This window comes from Bombus vosnesenskii, unplaced genomic scaffold, assembly GCF_011952255.1.
Source record: "Bombus vosnesenskii isolate JDL3184/JDL3185 unplaced genomic scaffold, Bvos_JDL3184-5_v1.1 scf7180000013352, whole genome shotgun sequence".
NCBI classification, from domain to species: Eukaryota; Metazoa; Arthropoda; class Insecta; order Hymenoptera; family Apidae; genus Bombus; species Bombus vosnesenskii.
The window spans coordinates 2,167,561-2,189,833 of record NW_022882988.1 but is presented as its reverse complement, the minus strand read 5'-3'; the positions used below and the strand labels follow the sequence as shown (position 1 = coordinate 2,189,833).

The 22,273-nt window shown below is 36.2% G+C and overlaps 2 protein-coding genes across 3 annotated transcripts; one reads left to right on the top strand and one right to left on the bottom strand.

The window, feature by feature from the left end:
* The first annotated feature begins 105 nt into the window (after window positions 1–105).
* On the top strand, window positions 106–21,941 carry LOC117236947 (putative oxidoreductase GLYR1 homolog). Its single transcript, XM_033500407.1, has 10 exons — window positions 106–238; window positions 336–372; window positions 1,292–1,380; window positions 1,460–1,586; window positions 1,782–1,883; window positions 2,054–2,245; window positions 2,871–3,044; window positions 20,337–20,447; window positions 20,543–20,987; window positions 21,078–21,941. Exons 1-10 carry the CDS (start codon window positions 204–206, stop codon window positions 21,275–21,277), a joined length of 1,512 nt encoding a protein of 503 aa, XP_033356298.1. The 5' UTR covers window positions 106–203; the 3' UTR covers window positions 21,278–21,941.
* LOC117236946 (leucine-rich repeat and immunoglobulin-like domain-containing nogo receptor-interacting protein 2) lies at window positions 4,901–12,730 on the bottom strand. Of its 2 annotated transcripts, XM_033500405.1 has the most exons (4): window positions 12,097–12,730; window positions 9,898–11,699; window positions 9,322–9,604; window positions 4,901–9,098 (listed from the first exon to the last, which is right to left on the bottom strand). In XM_033500405.1, exons 2-4 carry the CDS (start codon window positions 11,688–11,690, stop codon window positions 8,448–8,450), a joined length of 2,727 nt encoding a protein of 908 aa, XP_033356296.1. In that variant the 5' UTR covers window positions 11,691–11,699; window positions 12,097–12,730; the 3' UTR covers window positions 4,901–8,447. The 2 variants fall into 2 exon arrangements, with proteins under 2 accessions (XP_033356296.1, XP_033356297.1); XM_033500406.1 differs by lacking the exon at window positions 12,097–12,730 and having other exon boundaries at window positions 9,898–12,081.
* Window positions 21,942–22,273: the final 332 nt, after the last annotated feature.

The following is a 22,273-nucleotide window of genomic DNA, read 5'->3' as shown; positions in this document are numbered from 1 at the left end:
AAGCTATTAAATTTGGTGAAAATAATAGATAAATATATATTGGTATAGTTTATTTGGTTAACTAAAACCAAAAATGGTAATAAGATATTCATTTGAGTCATGTATGTTGGTGGGGGTATTTGGATCACGTCGTCATGCACAAACGACGCTCTACTCCTCAGTCAGTCGCTTGCCGATTGTGAGAGCAATAGGGAAGCTTTATTATGTCGGAGGTATTCAAGCTGGGTGATCTTGTATGGTGTGTACTTATTATGTGTTAATCAATGGATGTTTACAATAAAAATAGTGCAATCCAAATGGCGGTGATTAATAATTGATATCTTTATGGATTTCAGGGCCAAGATGAAAGGATTTTCGCCTTGGCCTGGTCGGGTAAGTTGGAGTTAACTACTAACGGTTCTATATTAACTATACTTTGCTTGGTTGTACGCGCCACGAAGTCAAACGCGGCCATCATTTTGGCGGGAACATTTCGTGCTCCGCTTAACTGTATACCATACTATTATAAATTGATATATTTTATGCTCCTGTTACTTCTTATTACATATCTCCCACTATATCCGTCCTTTAAATTCAAATTGGCGCGCAGACTATGAAAATATAACCTAAATTATGTTATTTACCCATGATGTTCTTAGATAAGCTAAATTTCATGTTTACATTATGTATATCCAAGCAGTTATTGTTTAAATTATTTCTTTTCTCATTAGAAACAGATAATTTGGTTTTATTGCAAGATCAGTCCCTCTAAAATATTCGCGCGCTAATTATGATTTTCTTCAGTTGCAAATTGAGCAAATCATATAATTGATTATAAATTATACGTCTATTCGTAATAATCTATTTATTATTTGCTTCTATTTTATACGTAGTTTATGAATAAAATTTGATATGATTGAATAATTTTATTCTTTATTTGTATATATCATCGTTTAAATTATATTCAACATATAGTATTTATCCAGTATTTATATTTAAATTATTTAAATGAAAAATACTGACATATTTAAAATTTACGTATTTGCAAATATTTAATTTGATTAAATAAGTACATTATTATGATGAATAAAACAATATATATTTTATTTACATTTGCATTTTTACGTTTATAACATTTAATTGTTTATTATAAAACATGAAATATAATGCACATGAGATACAGATTTATGAGTATTATTAATATTGTTATTTACAAATATGATGTTATACTTTTATTTTGTTATGGAGAATATGGAGAATACGTTTATTGTCATTTCTATTTTAAATACTAATTTCTCCATGACATCTTAAGGTGTCTAATCCTTCAAAGGATTTGAAGAAACCGACAAATACTAAGAAGGGGCCGGTTCAATGCATTTTCTTCTTCGGAACAAATAATTAGTAAGTTTGGATGAAGTTATTTATTTTTCATGTTTTGTAATATATTAACTTTTGAAACTTACATAAATATTTATTGTAGCGCATGGATAGAGGAATCTAATATAAAACCATATCTAGAATACAAAGATACTTTGGTAAAGTCTAGTAAATCTGGTGCATTTAAAGATGCAGTAGAAGCAATAGAGGAATTTATTGCTAATGGAGAGGTAAGCTATATGAATAAAATGAAAACTGTTTAATGTACATGTTTCTGTGATATATATGATATAGTGAAATTTATAAAAATATGATATGTTTTATAAATATCTTATAACTATTATTGCTTACTACAGTATACTAAAAAAAATTTTTATAAAAAATTATTAGTTATATACCATTTATTATAGTATTATTTGCTCTAGGTGTTTGAAGATGGCTTAGACCCAGATTCTTTGTTCGACAGACTTAAAGAAGAAAGCATATCTGAGAAGAAAAATATAGTAAAAACATCTAAACCTCGTAAGGTTAGATTTATATTACATATTATAACAAACAATCGAATTAAAATTTATGCATTTTGATACATTGAAATTACAAAACAAATTTAACAAATCATGCTACTAATATGAATATAAAGCGTCATATCCTAGAATTAATATGCAGTACAAAATATGACACGATACCATTGGTTTAGGAAACGCCAAAAACTAAAAGATTAGACTCTGGTGCAAGTGATGCCCGTCGTCCAGCCAAAAAGCAACGGAGAGAATCAAGTACAAGTAATAGTAATAGAGTTGGCAGCATTAGTCCTGCGTTAAACCATTCTACTCCTCTCAGAAAATCAGGATCAACTCTCCTTAACAGGCCAGCGAATATTGCTAGACCTGTAAGTATACTTTATTTTATTATTCCACGATTGACATATACAAAAGTATATTTTTTTCAAGAAGTTTTCTCTTATGATATTGTTTAACTATTCTTAATTCGAAAAAGATTAAATTATAATAGTAAATATTTTAATTGAATATTCACTAGGAACAGGAACTTGCGTCTTTTAGAGCACTAAATTCCAACAACTTTTACCCATTCATGTAAATAAATAAACAACAACAATATTACGCCTTCTTTAATTCCTTTCCATCGATATAAAACTAGTATCATTTAACACAAATTCCAAATTTTCAATCAACAAAAATCTTATTTTTATGAAGTAATGTAATTTTTTAATCATACATGAATCATTTTCATCATTATCTTTGTATTTGTAAAGCTATATTATATTATGAAAACTGTAAAAAATGTATTACAGTCAAGTTCTAAGTTGTATTTCAAAGTAATTTGTTTTGCGTTTAAATTTTGTTAATGTCTTAAAGGAGTTTTAATGTTCTTTCAATTTAAAGAAGATGTCTATGTTTACTTATTCTTATTTTTTAACCTCGAAATGTAGTTTACTGTTACATAGGTACTTGAAATTATATTAATTGTTAATATGTTATTACTTAATACAATAGGTGACACCTCCTTTGGACGTGGAAACATTGTCGCAAACACTTAAAGAAAAAAACATCCTTCCTTCAAACTTGAAATTTGGGTTCCTTGGTTTGGGAATCATGGGAAGTGGTATTGTAAAAAACCTAATCAACAGTGGACACAGCGTGATTGTATGGAATCGGACGCAGGAAAAGGTATGTGCAATTCATTTACTTATGTTGTAATGCAATTACAATTGCAATATGGTTGTTTTATTGTCGTAAGTGATATCTTCATAATTATAAAAAAAGAGGTCACATTTCATATAAATTATTAACGCTAATTTATAAGAATAATTTTATTTTAACACGATAAATTGAATACGAACAATAGGCAATAAAAATAATAAAAAATATTAATTAATTTTTACCAATTGAAAAATAGATATATTTGATATATTTTTTTTTATTTTGAAATACATTAAATTTCAAACAGTCATATAATTACATAAAATTTGAATTTGCATTAAGAAAAAATTGAAATTTCATTTTTCGGCAGGATATATGTATTATCTGAATGTATCTAATTTTATACAAATTCTGAACACGGTCTTCGCTATCAATTTTATTGTTGCATTGTCAGCAAAAATGACATGGCCGTGTTTCGTTTTTCCTACTTCGTATCCTACCTTCAATTAACAAGATGTTATTGCTCTGACAATTTGAATTCTGCCATGAAAAATTTCGCGAATGATGTTTATTCCTTCAATAATATGTTTAAATGATTTTGTGGAAGTTAGGGAAAAAAGAAAAAGAAGATATTTTGATAAACAATCTCGTTTATTGATCATGCTGCATGTTCAGCTTATGGTTAAAACTACTTAAGTTGTTATTGAAAACAAACATTAAGATGGTAACGAAAAACTAAATTATTTATCAGGCGAAAAATGAAAAATTCTGCAGGGGCACAGGTACCTACTTATTTGAATTGTAAAGTACTTCAATAACTCTGACTATCGCGTGATATACGATGGAAGAAGTGGGATATGTATCAGTTGAAATATTTTTGGGACTTCTTCCTTTCCATTTTATCGTTACGAAATCTATAATATTGAAAAAATATATATATTCCCGGTGATTTGTAATTTCTTTGATTTAAGTGTAAAAAAGGAAGGAATATATATAAATATACAGGAACAAGAAAGTGGAAATATTTTTTTTTTTTTTTTTCAAGAAAATGTTCTAATTTTTTTCTACAAGTATTATTTTTCCAAAAATAAATATTTCACAAATTCATATTGGTATTCGTAACGCGTGTTTTTAGTAGCAGGCATAAAAAATGCAAAAGAATACAAACTACCAAAAGCACTCAAAAGACCGCGAAATCGTATTTTCATAGCAGGAACTTTTGTTCATTGAAAAACTACGCGCAATTTGAATATTTAATATAACAAAATATAGTGCACACGCGCGATTTACATTATCTTTCATTTTGCTACACATAATACGTATCGTGGAACGAATCATCTCGTGGTATTCCACAGCCTATTTTTGACGAGTGATTGTTCTGATGAAGTACATCTGTAGCCACCTAATTTGTATATCTAAGAACGTTAATGAGTGTTTAACGATTAATGGATAGTCCTATAATCAGTTCCTTGGATCGATAGATATGACGTATAAATTCCGATTCCATCATCGAAAATAAACGTTTAAGGAACAACTTTTAGCGATACCTAACGTAATTTCGTTTAGGCAAATCTTAAAAGCACGTAATTAAGTCTTTTCTTTATTTCGTATTACGACATTTTGCTTGAAAGAGAAACATCTAGACTTTGATCGCATAGAAGTAACTTTTCCGTCGATTTCCCGATCTTACAGATATATATTGGACGTACGTTCGTACAGGTTTTGATCGCGTGCCCTTCGAAGATAACAAGTGAAATTTTAACATATATATACAATATCTAAGTTCGATGAAATTTTCTATGGGAAAAGCCTTTTGAAAAATTAACATTATACGTCAATGTGTAATGTAAACTATATTTCGCTGAAACCGGTTTTTTGATAACGAAAATGTCTAGATAACGAAGGTGACAAACTGTCGAAACGTTACGATGACAAGTTTATTACAACGTTGCCACTAGATTCGAGTGACGCGATACTTTTCGTATGAAACGTAATGTAATTATAATATGACGGCGCACGCGCGCATCGGCATACGGAAAGGGCAATTAAAAACCGACTCGCGTGTGGCACGCTACTATACCACCGCTAAGATTCACGTCGGCCACACCAATCACCTAATCGGTTTGCTTTCCTTCGTTCTGTCATGAGACGCGACTCGAATCTGTTTTCCCGCAGCGTCATTCACGGTAGCAGCAGTTTCTTGCTTGAGCACGATGCCTTGTATTCCGTGATGTATACTTTCTGCCGCGTTCTGTCGCGTCCCCGTTTTCGAGGGATGATAAAATTTTATCTCCTTCAAGTCGCTGAAGCGTTCCAAAAATAACGGCGGAGCACCGTTACATGCGTTAGCTAGTTGTCTTATTCGTTTCGCCGGCATGCAACGTGTGTGGTGGGGGCCGCGAGGGGCGATTCAACGCACAGAAGAGAGGGAAAAGATTTGAAAAGAAAGAAAATCCGGATCTCTTGCGTTTCAACGTACATATATTACCACGAACTGCAAGTTCTACTGCTTAAGAAACGGGATTGCATGCGCGCAGCATTTTCTACGCATTAAACTTACAATATATACATCAAGTTTGATTACGTATACGCGTCCGATCATCTTTTCAGTTATCGAACGTGATTCGTTACAGGAAAGTCGTTTTGTCTTGAAAGGAGTAACCTGGATTATTTTGCACAATTGAACTGGTATTATCAGTGAAATTTGACAAGTTACGAGTTACTAATATTAATAAATACCTTCGTACGACAGTGACATATGTTTATAGTAACGAAATGAAATGAAATTTTACAAGTGAACTTGAAAAACCTATCTGATAGATTATCCGATTATCGTTTGTAAACAAAAATTTATAATCCACAATTTGTAACTTGTCGATATACTAATGTTATTAGTTGATAAATCATTGTACAAGAAAACTCTGATAATAGAATGAAATTCTTTTTTGCGGCATCGTATAGTTTTATCGTCACAGTTTTGTTAGAAATTCTAAAGTGAAATTCAGTAAATTGAATAGCACGCGTGATACTAATTTCTTCGGTTGAATTAACGGTACAGCGTCAAACTGTAACGTTTGAGAACCACTTCTCGGCGCGGAAAACGGTGGCAAATTTATGACTACCGTGCCTTTGGAAGGGTTGATTTGCGATCATATACAGTCAATTGAATCCACTTTAGAATACAACGCAAGATAAATTTAGTGTGAATTTAAAAAATAATTGGGGTGACCTTTAGACACTTTTTGTATCTAATGGCAGGGAAAAAATTCAATTCTACTTTCCCGTTTCAAACTAAGCGTATTTTATTCTAAAAAAAAAAAAATTTGCATATTTCTAACGTCTCAAGAAGTAATAATTCGATGTACATATACGTTCGAACCACTTTGTGGCATGCGTACGAAAAAGGAGATAATCGTTTATACGATTGAGAAAATAATTTTTTATAACTTTCAAATACATCGATAGATTTTATAATTGTATTATTCTTTTCTTTGTTTCTTTAATCACACAGATAAAGTAGAGACTCGGAATAGATAATATAATGTCAACGAACGGTTCTCTGGATATACAAAAGGTTACAGATCTATCTCTCCAAGTTTCTCCAATTAGAGTAAAACATTGTCAGGGAAATACAACAGCTCATAGAACATGCATTATCTAATAAGCTTATTTAAAACATCGTACCAATGATGAGAATCTAACTATGCTCGGTTCTTTTTTTCCGCGATCGATATCGTTTGGATTGTGCACATAGAAAAGCAGACGAAGAAAAAGGAGTGGTCTGATGTTCGAAGCCTATAATAGGGCCGTTCTCGAGCTGATTATTATTATCATGATTAGAATAGATCTCTCTCGTCGTAACTACTTCAGTTAGTGTACCCGAATAATCAAATATCTCAAATGTGGATCCTCAAATTTTTGATAGTCTTTTTATAATTAAAATCGGGATAAAATTGTTAACTCGGTATAGTTTAATCGGATATTTAAAATTCAGTTCACGTTTCATATTAAAGAGGAAAGACGCGGATAATATAAAAATATAGAGTATGATATTTAAGAAAAGGCTATTTTCGTTATAGATCTACTAGAATTTTTTGTACGTGTTTGTATCAGTTGGATTGTGGTAACAAAAGCTTGATTGGATAAAAGAATTTAGAAATATCACTTATTATCTTCTTTGATACTTCTCGAAAGTTTTTCTTTTCGGAACGATTGGTATAACTGTGTTATTGATGATATTTAATTAAGTACATGTATTTGTGTTGTTCTTGACAAAGATAGTTCTTTTTCTGTTAAATAATTATATATTTCTATATTTCGAATAATTTGTATTTTAACGAACAAAGGATAGGTTTAAAGAGCGAAAACATTCGCGGACATTGGAAAAGTAAGAAAAAGATAACATGCGTTCCAATGTCTGGACACTCGAATTTTTCGAAATAGAAAGCGAAAAGAAAAAAGGAAAGAAGAGTAGTATGTAATCTAGACGGAATAACAAACAGTGTATCGGTTTCATCGGACTTCGATCAGTGAATAATCTTCAGCGATCGTGTATACCGGTACTGAGTTCAATCTTTCATAAAAATTGAAGTCACACGTCTCCGCAAACTGATAAAGTCACACGCACATTTATTTACAGAAGAATAAAAGCGAATCGATCGATTTCTTCAAAATCGTTGACCTTCGGGTGAAATTGACAATTAGGCGAAAATTAGTACGGACCCGTTTATACACGCGTCAGTTTTGTCTCTTCCTTCTTTTATCTTCTTTTTTGCTTTCTCAATTTGTTTTGTGAGCTTTAGCTTTTTATTTTGAAATTGGCTTACGGCAGGGTTGGCAGTAACACTATGACATCTTGCGTTTCTTTCCAGCGTTTTCTTTGTCTAACGGTCGTCGATTGTTATCGTTTGTGCTGAGCGATGATAACAACAATGATAAAAAGCACAAAGTGTAAGGGCGGACAGAGTACAAGGTCATCGATCGAATCACAGAAAAATCCTTGGCAACTGTCCGCGATTTTTTTTTTTTGTTTCTTGTCTTTTCTTTAGTTCTCCTTAAACAACACTCACGCACACACAATCATTGGCTTGATCGATGTTGGCAAAAGGACACTCGCAGCCTTTGATACTCGTAGGCGTTCTTCTCTTATCGTTCATCGAGGTATATCTTTGTTTTGAAGCATTTTTAAGGGAGCAAAAAAGACATTTTAAAAGACGAATAAAGAACAATCGGATTTCAAGAAATCCCACGATAGAGAAAGATACCACCGTTCGTTCTTGCGAATACAGTCTCACTTACCGATGTAGAGGCACTTCTTTATATTTTTCTCACATAATGATCCAGTGGCAGTACATTCTCGTCTTAATTGTAATCTTGCTATATAAAGAAAGGTTAGTACCCTTTTGTATTAACACTTGTCATCAAATTCGTCTAAAGTTTGGTTTCACGCGGTAGGTCAGGCAAACTGGAGCTAGGTGCAAGAAGACCAAAACTTTCTGGCGTTTCTTTAGGCTCTTTGGCTAAGACTTCGCTGCTCAAGCCTTTGAAAACTGACTTGACATTGTCTGCATCTTTGTACACCGACAGTGAGCTTCCGTCCTCGTCGATACTGTGCAGAATTATCGAATGCGGTGATACGTTGTACAACGGATCAAATCGAATCGGTGGGCCCATCTCCTCGATGTAGTTTATATGGATCCCCTCCATTATATTTCCATGAGGACTGGTCGACGAAAGTTCCGTTGGCGTGTAATATTCGCTGTTGACATCCTCCAAACTAGCGCCGTTCGCCAGATCGTCGATCTTTGCCTTGAAGTAAGTATCCATACGGATCGGTCCATCGTCTTTTGTATCAAATACCATCGAATCGCTCTTTCCGCAAGAGCCGCTCCGGCAATTATCGAAATACAAGTTCGGTAGATTCTCTAGTACCTTGTTCAGTGTTTGCTGTTGATACTTGTAACTCTCGCGTAGTCTTAGCACCTGATGGGCGCTGAACTTTCTTATCTTGTTACGCTGGAAGACATAGTTTTCTCGCACCCAATTGAGCTGACTCGTCGAGTAATCCCGTACTTTCCTCACCTGTTTCGAGATCAGAAAAACAACATTGTGAAACGTTCGCACGCCATGACGTCTGATCTTTCCTTTGACATATTTCTCGTTCTTTGTGGAAATTATTTAAAATTTGACGAACTCGTACAACTTTGTTTCAAAGTAATCTCTAATGGTGTTACGCGAATGCGAGCAGGACGATATTTAATAATTCTACGTTGAATAACGAACTTTCCGGTAAATGTTTCATTACCTGATCGTAATACTGGTCTCTGAGAGCCGTAAGGTGGCTCGTTCCGTAGTCCCGTATGTCTCTGATGTGTCTCATTTGACCTTCGTAGCTGTCTCGAATCCATTCTACTTGTTGAGCACAGTTCTCTTTTATTCTGTGCACTTGTTGAGTGTAATTCTCGCGTAGTCTCTCGAGTTGCTGACTCTTGTATTGCTCGATATTATCCAACATTTGGTAAATTTGCTTTGCTCTAGGTGTGGAACCCACCCGTCCACAGCACATACACCAGTTTAGACAGCCGCATCTGAAACGAGAGGAAACGAACGATTTTATATACAGCGATAGAAATTGCATAATTCGCGAACGATATCAGTTTCACACGAATTCACAGTTACAATTGAATATATCGAATACAATGCATTTATGTATTTTCCAAGGCAGAAGAGAAAAAAAGTATTGACTTGGTACGCGAGGTAACGAAGGTAGCACAGGTGATGCACACCTGCGCATTATCATTTTCGAACGCAGTGGCACTTATGCATCAAGCGATAATAATAATCGGTGTTGAATTGCATTGAAACGGGAGAAAATACTTACTTCAGCAAAAGATAACGAAGCAGTTGCAAGAGAAGCGTTAGGAGAAGAAAGGCCGTCGCACTGGCAGCGCCTACCAATATGCTCATGATCCTGATTCTGTTTAATGTTATTGGATTCATCTGCAAACTAATATAGGTGGTGGCATTGGCAATCGGATTCACCGCGTAACACTTGTATTGTCCAACATCCTGCCTGAGCAACGTCGCTATGTACAAAGATCCATTCTCGAGGATGCGTATGCGACCATCATCAACAAACGGTACACTTTGTTCCCATCCGTGTACGGAAGGATGTTCGACAAAAGCGTCGGGAAATGCTGGATCAGGATTCCAATGCAGTACCTGAAGCCTCGGCGTAACCCATGTTAATGACGGTGTGGGATTGCCATTGAATTCACATTCGAGTAGCACGGGGTTTAATAAAAGATGTTGCTGCGTGGGCGTAGCATATATCAAATTTGGCGGTGCGCATTTCAAGTAACGAAGGGTTTGAAGGATATCGGCAGTACCGTCGATTTCGTCGCCGCAGCGAAATCCACTCTGAAAAACGGTTCGCAGGTGCTCCTTGCTTTCGGCCCACTTTACGAACCAGAACATACGGCAATCGCAGGCCCATGGATTCCCTTGCAGCTGCAGCTCACTCAGAAACGATAGCTGCGCCACGTTTGCCGGTAGGAAGGTCAAATTGCTATCGCGTAGATCGATTTTACGTAGTGCCGGTGTACGATCCAGGGTACATCGAGAGATCTCGCGTAACGGGCTGTTATTCACTTCCAATGTCTCTAATTTATCTAATCCTTTCAAGTCCTCGTTACGAAGGGCCTCTAGTCTTGTTCCGGAAAGCAATAGAGTGCGTAGTTTCCTCACTGGTCGCCATACATCGTATGGAAGCACCGTGACCGGTAGATTCTTCAAGCTGAGCCATCTTAAATTCGACAGGCTGTGGAACGTGATGCTTGTCAAACGCGTGATAGGATTCCCAGAAAGATCGAGGTGCTGCAACGATACGAGATCGGCGAACAGGCCGCGCGGAACTGTATCGATCTCGTTATCGGCCAGCTCCAAGATCTTCAATTGATTCAAGCCGGAAAATAAACGGGGTGGAAGTTTGGTGAGTCTGTTGGCGGACAGGACGAGTTCCTGGAGATTTTTGTTGGGCCTGAAACTGTGATCCGGCAAGGATACCAACAAATTACCGGAAAGATCCAACCGTGCCAAAGACTTGCATAAAGCGAACACTTGATAGGGAAGTACTGAGAGACGATTGCGTGACAAGTCGATTTCTTCGAGCCAATCCAAACCCTGGAATGATGCTCGTGGGAGTGTGGTCAACCGGTTTCCGGTGAGATTCAGGTACTGTAGTTGTTGCAGCGGATGGAAGACGTCTGACGGTAATTCCGTCAGCCTATTGTCACCTAAGTTGAGATGTGCGAGGAACGTTGTCGCGAGGAATGCGCCAGGTTCTATCCTCTCGATTCCACTCGAAGTCCAGGCGAGACTCTTGAGACGAATCGCTGGCTCGAGGGCGGAAACGGGTATGGTAGCGGCTCCGACGTTTCTCAACACAACATTGGTGACTTGCCTGGACAGACCGAGTCCAAGGAAGTTTCGTTCCCGGCACAGTATGCTTTTTCCATTGTCCAAGCACTCGCAACCCGTGGCACATTCTACACGCGAGGACGGCGACGTTTTTTCCGTAATGAACGTTGCGTCCTGCGTATCCGTAACGTGCACCGCAATGAGAAGGACTATTAACCACCACCACGAGTCCCACGTGAAAACTCGCTCCCTCATTCCTATGACCTGTAATATGACGATTTCCACGCATACAACCAAGAATTCCCATGTCCTGATGTATGTTCGCGAAATCCAAAATTTACCAATCGATCGACTTTAATGCTCTTCTGTTAAATTCGTTTAAAATTCTGCGTTATTTTCGAATCAGCAAGTAATAGCGGATATACACGTTCAATGATTATTATTTATAGTTTCTCAAGAAGAGGAGGAGGTCTGCTAACGTAAAAGCGTACATTGTCATTTCTTTACGAGATTTCCGTACGCATTACACATGCTTTTGCAAAAATATATGAAACGTGTTTATTACATACATGATATTAGTTTTTCTTTTCTTTTTAGATTGTTTTCTCTGCTCTCTTCTCTTTTCTTTTCTTATTTGTATTTTCTCTATTGTGTTACGTACCTAAGCGAGGATCATGGACAAGCCACGAAGCACCGATTGTCTCGGCTCTGAGATAGCGACGAGATAACTGGTAGTATATCCTTAACCGTTCGCAAAAAATCCGGCCCAGTGTCTTATGGAGGTACTGAAATTACTGGATTTGTTGATGGTGACGGCAGTGGTGTTGCTGCTATTGCCGTGTCGAGCCGGTAACATAATTGTGCGCGCTCTAATGGAACGACTTGCAGAGTTCCGAAATTGGACGGGAAGGTAATCCGCCAGCATACAATAACCGTTGCACACAGCTAACTATACAGCTATGGAAACACTCGCGCGCGCCCAGCTACGCATATAAATGGATAACACATTCAAACGAGCCACACATACACGCACTCACGCACACACACGCACACACACATATAACACGCTGTTTTCCGTTGCGTTTTCTTTTTTTTTTTTTTTCTTTCTCTCTATTTCTTCGTGTGTAGTTACTCTATCTGTTTCTACGTGCCGGCCCTGTCAAACTTTGTAGCAGCAACGCAAAGGTTCTACTGTTGTTTCGTATGTCACATGACACACTCGTGCATCGCGACACGTTTAGCGTCGTCCGCCGCCTATCAAAGGCAAAAACTGACTGTGAAAGATTCGTTCGACTCTGGCTGCTCCTCGTGGTAACCATCGTCTCGGAAAACCGGCAACGTTGCGAGCTCCAAGAACCGCGCCGACGCGAAACCTACCTCGCCGCTCTGCACCGCGCTCAACGAACCGCCCCATCAGGGGAGCCCGATCACAACCAGACACAGCCCTTTAGCCCGATTCCTGCCCATTGTCCCCACATCCTCGCTAGCCTTACCAGGATTATTTCTTTCTATCTATTCTCAACTACGTACTCAGATACGTGCTTTTATAGTCTTATTATTTATCACGTGTTTTCTATTACATATGTTCTTCTATGGTTTCGTTAAGTATTCTTCTTACGCTCATTAATTAGCACATTTTTATCTGCCATCTTTCCACTCTGATGAACAGCGTCACTACTACTTTTGCTCGAACGAAAAAATTTCAAATTCTTTATCAAGAAATTTTTATTTCGTAACGTATGATACGATTCCCTTCGTCTCTTCGCGTATTGTCTGTAGTTTAGTTTGGTATTCAGTTTCAGTATTCAGAAAATATTTGATATTCTAATTGGAAATTTCAATGAAATCACAATGAAGTATGATTCTCACGTTCGTTTCCGGGTAACATAGAAATTAACGTATACAAGTAGACCGTGGAACGAAACGCTTCTGTTTCTTGATTAAAGACCATCGTTTTTATATAGTATTATAAGATTCGTGGTATTAGTTTCACCTGCAATCTTACAAGCATCGTTTCGGTTATCGTGTGACACCGATCTAGTATACATCTGTAGTCCCAGTTTTTACTCGATGCAAAAACATCGTTATGTATTTGCAGTATAATTGTTATTTTCACGATTACAAAGATCATTCGAAAGCGTGTCTGTTTGTGTACCAATTGCGTTCAGTTAAAATGATACGCAAATATGAAACGAAAGTGCTCCAACTGAGAGAATGCTTGAAGAAAAATATTTGACTGAACGTTTATTGAAAGCTGCCTACTCTATACCATAGGAAAAATATAGCACTTTATTTATAAAACAGAGGTGACTTTCAGATTTCTACAACACCGATATTTTTGTTAAAAATCGGACTTTTTCTTCTAGGAACTACTCATCATTTACGTAACCTGAAATTACATATTGTAGAAATCTGTTCTTTCCTTTTCTAAGCATATACTTATTATTTTTAATTACCTTGACAAAACGATTTGTCATTACTTTAACTATTTGCTGCAAATTGTCGTACGTACTGACAATGCAAATTTCAATTGATATCGAGCAAAGTATCATTAAGTTTGTGGTTCCATTTTATCGAGAAAACTAATCACTTTAGAGCAAGGAGCAAAAGTATGCTAAAATCGTTATCGTAATAAAACCACCGCACACCTGTAAATCACTTGTTTAAACTGTTCATGTGTACAATTGCCAGATTGACCTTGGTATGATAGCTCGGCCAGCGGTAGCTAACGTTCAATTTTGAATAGGGCTCAATAAGAGCGAGTTTTCTACGTCATGTAAAGAAGAAAAGCATAGCGTAGAGAGAGAGGAGTATGATGTAATTTAGCCATTAGAGAACGGTCTTCGGGTAGATTGAACAATCGCATGCTAATCCTATATCTGTAACAAATTCTTTTTCGCGTTTATGAATATCAAAGGTATTCAAATTAACCATAGTGTAGTACGCAAGAAATGTCACTAATAACAACATCACAACTTAGATGCACAGTGTTCTAAAATTAGCAGAAAATATAAATTTAAATGTACATATGTAATACGCTATTGATGCGCATGAAAAAAAAAAACTTTGAACAAACAAACTCGCTCGCATAAACGATATTAATGACGCATTTAGAAGTTGAGTGTCATATATGCTTATGTATGTATTCGACACGATAATAAATGCTTGAAACTACAGTTCTATCATATTCTCCAATTACAGATATGTTAGATAAGCCTCAATTTATGTATATTATATTTGATTACCTTGGCTTCCCTCTCCTTCTCTTTCTTCGTTTTTTATTTTTTTGCTTCAACTTCAAATTTCACCTCGTTGTGTCTCGTAAGCAGAATTCAGCAAGGTCACGAATCACGGAATGCTTTATCACAATGAAATATAGCAAAGCGAGTGAGTTTGGCAAATGTTTGATTGAATTATGTCCTAAGCTTGAATCAGAATTAATAGGGATTGCGTAATTCGTGCGACACCTTGTAGATCGTTTTCGTAATTTGTTTCGAAACTTGATTTGTGTGCATAGTCGTAACGAGATTGAATTTGACCTTGATTGCTAAACTTCTATAGCTTGCGCGAAGACTTCTCTCTCTCTCACACACACACACACACACACACTCTATCTCTCTCTCTCCCTCTGTCTCGTCGGTCATGGCCAAGGGAGGCAAATGTAGGGGTAGGGCCATTTGGTTTCTTATCCTACTCTCTTAAGTCTCTGGTTAGTTTCCATTATATAATTTCTTCAGCTGGAAGAAACGTAAAATTCTTTTATTATTTCCAAGTGCTATTATCAGAAAACGATTCATGCGATATTGCGATAGTAAATTAATTAGAAAAAATATGAGAGAAGATTTCCCATCAGCGAAACGTGACACTTGATCTTTGTATTGCACAATATTAATAATTCTTCAATATTATTGGAAGATAACATAAATGGAAAATAAATATGGATTTATCGACTAAAAATATGTTACGTAATGACACCGATAAATAGAATGGAGGAAGGAATCCTTCCAAAGGAAATGCCTTAAGTCGATTGATGGCATTTACAGAGCTTTTATAAATCGTGTTTATCACGAAACGAGAAACACGAATATCGCACGAGATAAACAGAGTTGCTTTATATCAAGCGGAACATTATTTTATTCGTAAAAACATCGAATTCAAAACATTTCATCGATTCCAACATATTTACGAATTTATGTGAATCGGTTTCTCAATCCCTAAATAACTAAAGATTACATTAGTATCAAATTGGGTACTGTTGTTACGTAACACTGTTGGCACATGGTGTTTAGGAGGGTCGAAAGGTATCGGACGGATAGTAACGATGAAGAAAAGAGAAGTAGCTATTTTAAAGGACAGCACGTTATTTCGACTTCGATGGTAGCGACTCAGGTATAAAATTGGCATAAAATCGTCTGCTGCGATGAAAGCAGAATGGAGTAGAGGAGAATCGAAGATATACGTTAGAGGTTCTCCTATGTTTTATTCTTGCGAACAAACACGACGTGTACTTGTCCGTTTGGCGCGTAACGCTTTTCTTTATTGCATAATATCGCTCGCAACTGTGTATAGTTAACAAGTGGAAGGAAGTATTCGCTTCATATTCGAGTTAAAGTGGAATGGTTGAGTGCAGCGATGTAAGAAAGGAAAGGCTTGTGATTTGAGGCAAGGCGATAAGTGGCCGGTTGCTAGTTATGAGAGAAAGAGGGAGGGCTCGTGCGGAAGCGAGAGAACTCCAAGGAACGGAGAGACACGGTCGACCGTCGAGCAGACGTGAGTAGAGCTCGATCAGCTGGGAACAGGCCGATGTTGCCACGTGTCTCTGTATGACCCCCGGCTGACGGCTGTGTCGGGTTCGTGGATCAATATTACTGAGATCTGGCAACCTCGCAGGTATCCAACTCTTTATTTATACGTGTCGGTTAGACGGCGCAGGCTCGCTTCGAAGCTTCCTTTAGTCGCTTCTGTCCTTCGTTGCTTTCCTTCCCTTGGCCTTTACCAGTCTACCGCGATTTTGATATTTTTAAAAGGTGAATTATTTATCTGACTGCAAGTATATGCATAATTGGAAAGCCAAATAAATGTACTAAAATGGACAGTCGTTCGGCACTCGATAACAGTACCTTATTGCTCGTATTATATTTTACCGTTTATAAATATTTTTAGGATCGGTAGATATAGATCGGAACGATCAGGGACGTACGAATACCAAGTACAATGTATCCCAAGATACATATAGTCTGAACGAACGGCTGTGTCGTTAAGTTCTTCTCATTCGCCCGTTTTGTCCGTACTATGGCTCACGAGCTATCGGGATGCGTATCGTTTCTATCTGAAAAAGATACTATTGTTTGTGATATGATCGCGACATTTTGAATGTTATCTTATCTTCATAATGTTTATCTTAATAATATAGAATTTTGTAAAAGCTAAGTAACTTTCTCCTCAAAATTGTCTCTTAATCTATAACAACTGGGATCCTTGAATGATAACCAGGAGAATTTTTAAAAGTTTCTAAATTAACAATAATAGATCATATCATGTTTCTACAAGTTTTTTGTTACTCTTAAAATATTCACAAAAATATCTTGGACCCTGTCTACTACATCATTTAACAAGCCGTAGAATTTCCACACTAAGTTGCACGTGAACCTACCTAGAGAGTCGCTAATTACTCCCTTACTAAACGTACTCTTCTTTCACTTCGCTTTTCTGGTCCTCTAGTCTCGACATGCTCGTTCTTGCTAGTGTCGTATCAGCAGTTCGGTGAAATTAATTGCTAGTCGAGTTTCCGGTTTGATTGTGCTGATAATAATAATCGGTGTAGGAGACATCTGAGATTCTAAAAATAATTCTAAAATAATTAAAAAAATAATAAAATAACAAATAGACCTATAAAACACTCGTCATTCTTTGTTATTAAGCAAACATGCATGCAACTATGCAACTTATCCGAGATATGTAATTGCTGAAACGTTGTGGGAGTTCTTTCCACCTACAAATCGTTTCTCTCTACGTGAGTTCTCACGCTCCTCCTGTTGCCATTTTATTTCCTGATCGTGCGTCGCGTACCGACTAACAATAGCGCGAACTTTGCGATTAGAAATTTTATACAAATGATTTCCGCACGTTCACTGTGAGCCGCAAAGGTCGTTATACCTCTCTACCACTGCTTGTATGCGTCTACATCCGCCACCTTTGCAACTTATATTCTAGCACGTTGCTTTCGTGCTTGTTCACTCGTCCGATTCTCTTCGTCGATGGACACGTGTATACGCACACTTCGCTGCCATCGTGTGACCCAGTTTATTTCTTGAAAAAAAAAAAAAGCGCGCCACTTGGATACACGAGGGAAAAAACTAGATTGCTAAATTGGAATCATCCCAAGCACATCTGGAATCGAGTGATAGAAGTTTTAGCGAAATATGAATGGAGCAGGAATAATACTTAAACGAATTCTAGGAATGTACCGTAGTTAGCGTACCATCGTATTTCGTTAGACACCGTCGTTTAAATAAACCGGCAATCTGTTTAGCGTATATAACCATCCACCCACGAATTTCCGTAGATTTGAAATGATCGCTCATGGCGCAGAGCAGTGAATGTTTTCCTATCTATATACGGTTACGCGTCATATACATCGTTATTACCTAAAATACACGATCCATATGTATTCATGGTGCGAGCTTTGAATATTATCTAAATTATGGTATCACGTTGTCAAAGCTTGAGGATTTTTAATCGATGGTATTCGTTTTTGAAAATCATTGAATTTCTTGCTTTGTAGAAGTAAGCAAGTTGATTGAAGCTCCAAGGTTATTCATTGGCATATATGTATAGCTGCATAAACTTGAGCCTGTTATATGATTCCTCGCTACGTTTAAGCGTAAACAGTGATATCTCTACCTGTAACAACTCTTCAGGTTTAAAATAAAAATTATAAAATAGAATCATTTACATTTTTTCCAACTTACTCAACTATACTAATAGCATATTTTAATTCACATAGATTAAATGCATTTAAAATAGTAAAATTGATAACAACAAATATTTTAGATACATATCTAGTTTTTAGTTTTGCAATTTAGGCTCATATTGTAATGTGGACGTGGCAACGATGCAAGCAATTGAGAACGCGTGGACATATCCTTCGCTTCACAATACATATGTCACAGAAATGAAAGAAAAAGTAAAAGTTCTTTGACCAGCAATATTTTTTACACCTATTCTTTTCTATTTCTTCTTCAACACTTATTCAGTGTCTGTTCTCTATCGTTTACGGTTTAAGTACATCGCCTATAGGCCGAGACGTACTGAATCATATGTACGATATAACGTCCATAAGTATAGAAAAGAAATAATACTTTCATGATATTTTAACTGTATGAATATATATATATATATATATATATATATATATATATATATATATATATTCATCAATTGAATGATAAGTTATCTTCTTATTATATATGTTTTTACATAACAACTACATGAATAATTTCATGTAGTTGCCGAAATAAATTGGATTTGTAAGATAATACAGGTCAAGAATACGATCGATGTACACTTCCTACTCGATTACTCTTGCGCACGTGCAACAAAACAATAGAGGACGCAAATCAGTTTTCATATTCGTTTCACATAGTCGATGCTACTTCTGTGCCGTCTGACAAATTTGTTCGGAATTATTTGTTTCATTGGTATAAGAGTAAACGAACCTTCATTGCGGCCACTCTCGAAAATTTTAACTTCCACAAATCAAAGATTGTTTATTGACCGAAACGGAAGAATAAACTACTTGTGCTCCTTGTTTCTTTGTTGACAACACAACTGACTCATGACTGGTCACATCTAGAAACGCCGAGATACATAATCGTTAATGCCAGGAATATTCTTTCAGCAACTGGACTTTATGTTCATTAATGATTATACGAAGTTCGATAAGAAACATTAATTAAGACAAAAATTACATATACTCCGCTAATGTAATATTAATACGATTAAATATGATTTTATAGTCAATATAAATATATTTGATAGAAAAATACGGATCGCGTGTAAAGAGTAATGACGCCATTACATATTGTAAAAGCATGGCGTCGACTTATGCTTGAAAATCTAAAAGAGAATTTTATTTCGTATATAAAATGTAGTATTATATATGACAGTTTTTGGTCAAATTTAACAAAATAAAGGTACAGATATTACCACATTTGTCATCAGTAAACAGTAATGTATATACATCTACATGTGATGAATGTTTTCATGGTTGCTACGATAATATGGTGTTAACGGTTTCTATTGATTTATCACACATTCTCGACATATTGGAATGTTTCGAAACTTCTAGAAATTCATCAGAGCATAATTCCTTCTAGGTTACGAGAATAACTAAACGAATTTATAATCCTTTAAATCTCAATAAATATGTAGATACACCTTTTGGCCGTATGCGGGAAATATCTTTAGATGATGCAATGGCGTCGTTTGCTGATGTGGCAAGCAAGCTTGGAAACGTTTAGCTTCGAAGCCGTTCAGACAACCTACGTGACCAGAATAACGGCGCAAATGGCGAGTGGCTCGTTGTGGCGACATCTACCGGAGCCGCTATCGTTAGACTTTGTTCGTAGTACCATGTCGCACCGAGCGATGTCGCTAAGATGCTAAATCAAAATTTATCAAGGTCGTAACAATAGGGCCTCAATTTTTGAATAAAAAAAAAAAGTACAAGAACGTTTTTCGCTCAAATACATCACTTTATTTCGTTATACAAAAAAATGTTCTACATAAAATTATGTTTACATGCTTTGACATCGATCGGTTGGTCCCATCAGTTTTCAAAATTTCAAGTTCAAGTTAAAAAATTTGAAAATTTACATTAAACGATCTTTTTTCTGTTAGTGTGCAGATTTTGTAAAAGCTGGAGCAGAACAAGGTTTAACACCATCCGATGTGGTGCTCGCTGCAGATATTACATTTTCCTGTGTGGCTGATCCTCAAGCTGCCAAAGACGTAAGTAAAAAACGTGGCTTATCTTTCAGATCCTGTTATATATAAGATTTCTTAACGTTATTACAAATATAAAAAATGTGGATAATCTTTTTTAGATGGTGTTTGGGAATTGTGGAGTCCTCACAGAAATATCTCCAGAAAAAGGATATGTGGAGATGACTGGTATAGATGCAGAAACATCTCAAGATATCGCCGAGGCAATAACAGCAAAGGGTGGCCGTTACTTAGAGGCCCAAGTACAGGGTAGCAAAACACAAGCGCAAGAGGGTACTTTAGTGATCCTTGCGGCTGGCGATCGACCTCTATTCGACGAATGTCAATCTTGTTTCGAAGCAATGGGGAAAAACAGTTTTTACCTTGGAGAGGTGGGAAATGCTTCTAAAATGAATCTCGTGCTACAGCTGATGGCTGGTGTAACTCTTGCTGGTTTAGCCGAGAGTATGGCTCTAGCAGACCGTGCCGGTCTACAGCAAAAGGATGTCCTCGAAGTATTGGAATTAACATCATTGGCATGTCCTGCCATTCTTGACAAAGGGAAAGGTATTACGGTCTTTCTTTTCTTTATTGATCGAGCGTAATTGAAATTTAGATCTGGTTGAACGATATCTACAATGTGGTTTAATTTTTCAGCTATCATCGAGGGTGGTTTCCCAACGCAGTTACCACTTCAGCACATGCAAAAAGACTTAAGACTCTCTTTAGGTATGAGCGATCAATTAGAACAGCCATTGCCTCTAGCTGCAGCAGCGAATGAAGTCTACAAACACGCTAAACGCCTTGGTTACGGAGAACACGATGCCTCCGCTGTTTACATCAGAGCTAGGTTCTAACGGAGCGTGCATCGTCAAAATACCATATTTATTGCAATATCTAACGTTGTTTCCTGTCGCTACCCGAGAAGAGTAGTGCGCTATTTGTCGAGGATGTACTAAAAAGTCACTATGGGTCGTGATATTTCTTAGAATGTTGAAGCAGAATAAGTTTCTGTTGTTTCTTAACTGAATGCAATCGAATCCAATGGATTTGAACATATACTAATAACAGTAAAGTTGATGTATGCAAGTTTCGTCGTACATTTAATGCTACAAACATGTAAAATAAATATACATGTACTTTTTTTACACGTTTTTTCAAGGATACTTTTTGAGTACACATAGGCGAATGACTTTATCTTTTGTTTCGTTTTATTTTAATGCATGGCGACTACTTTTCTCGATAACAGCGTGGGTCTTTAATAGTCAATCTATCGAGTCGCTTCCCGGCTTCGTCCCCGTAAATTGCATCCCTCGCTTGAAAACTTGAGAGACTTGGGACGTGTCGAAAATGTGCCTTACGATACTATTGGAAGCAAGGCTTTTAATTTTTTTGTCTCTTGATTAGGCTGCACGATAAATTTAAACTCTTTTTAAGTAATACAGTATAATTGAATTAAGTTTTTTATGCTGCTAATTAACGGGATGTATTGTTAAAAATAAAAAGGATGATTAAGGTAGATCATATGCTTTATTGGTGCAATTTAATCAAAATAAGGTCTTCGCTTTTGTAGAGAAATTTTGGCAGTATTTTAGAAGCGTCCGTCGAATGAAGCGAGCAGATGGCAGAAAAGAATGGCCAGCATTTTTTATCTTTCTGATTTCAAATTTTTATTTTACTTTTGCGTTGAAGGACAAATTGTACATTTTAATTGTACGTGTTTATAAAACGACATATTGTAGAAATTATTATATATATATATATATATATAAATATCTATATATTATTTTTATATATATATATATATAAATATCTATATATTATTTATATATATATATTATATATTTACTCTT

What these genes read in the sequence shown, in the direction of transcription:
- LOC117236947 (XM_033500407.1), top strand. Translation starts at nt 204, where the DNA reads ATGTCGGAGGTATTCAAGCTGGGTGATCTTGTATG. An exon ending in AATTTATTGCTAATGGAGAG is followed by an intron (nt 1,587 to 1,781) that starts GTAAGCTATATG and finishes TATTTGCTCTAG; the next exon opens with GTGTTTGAAGATGGCTTAGA. An exon ending in CATTCTTGACAAAGGGAAAG is followed by an intron (nt 20,988 to 21,077) that starts GTATTACGGTCT and finishes TTAATTTTTCAG; the next exon opens with CTATCATCGAGGGTGGTTTC.
- LOC117236946 (XM_033500405.1), bottom strand. Translation starts at nt 11,690, where the DNA reads ATGAGGGAGCGAGTTTTCACGTGGGACTCGTGGTGGTGGTTAATAGTC. An exon ending in CTTCGTTATCTTTTGCTGAA is followed by an intron (nt 9,605 to 9,897) that starts GTAAGTATTTTC and finishes CTCTCGTTTCAG; the next exon opens with ATGCGGCTGTCTAAACTGGT. An exon ending in GAGACCAGTATTACGATCAG is followed by an intron (nt 9,099 to 9,321) that starts GTAATGAAACAT and finishes ATCTCGAAACAG; the next exon opens with GTGAGGAAAGTACGGGATTA.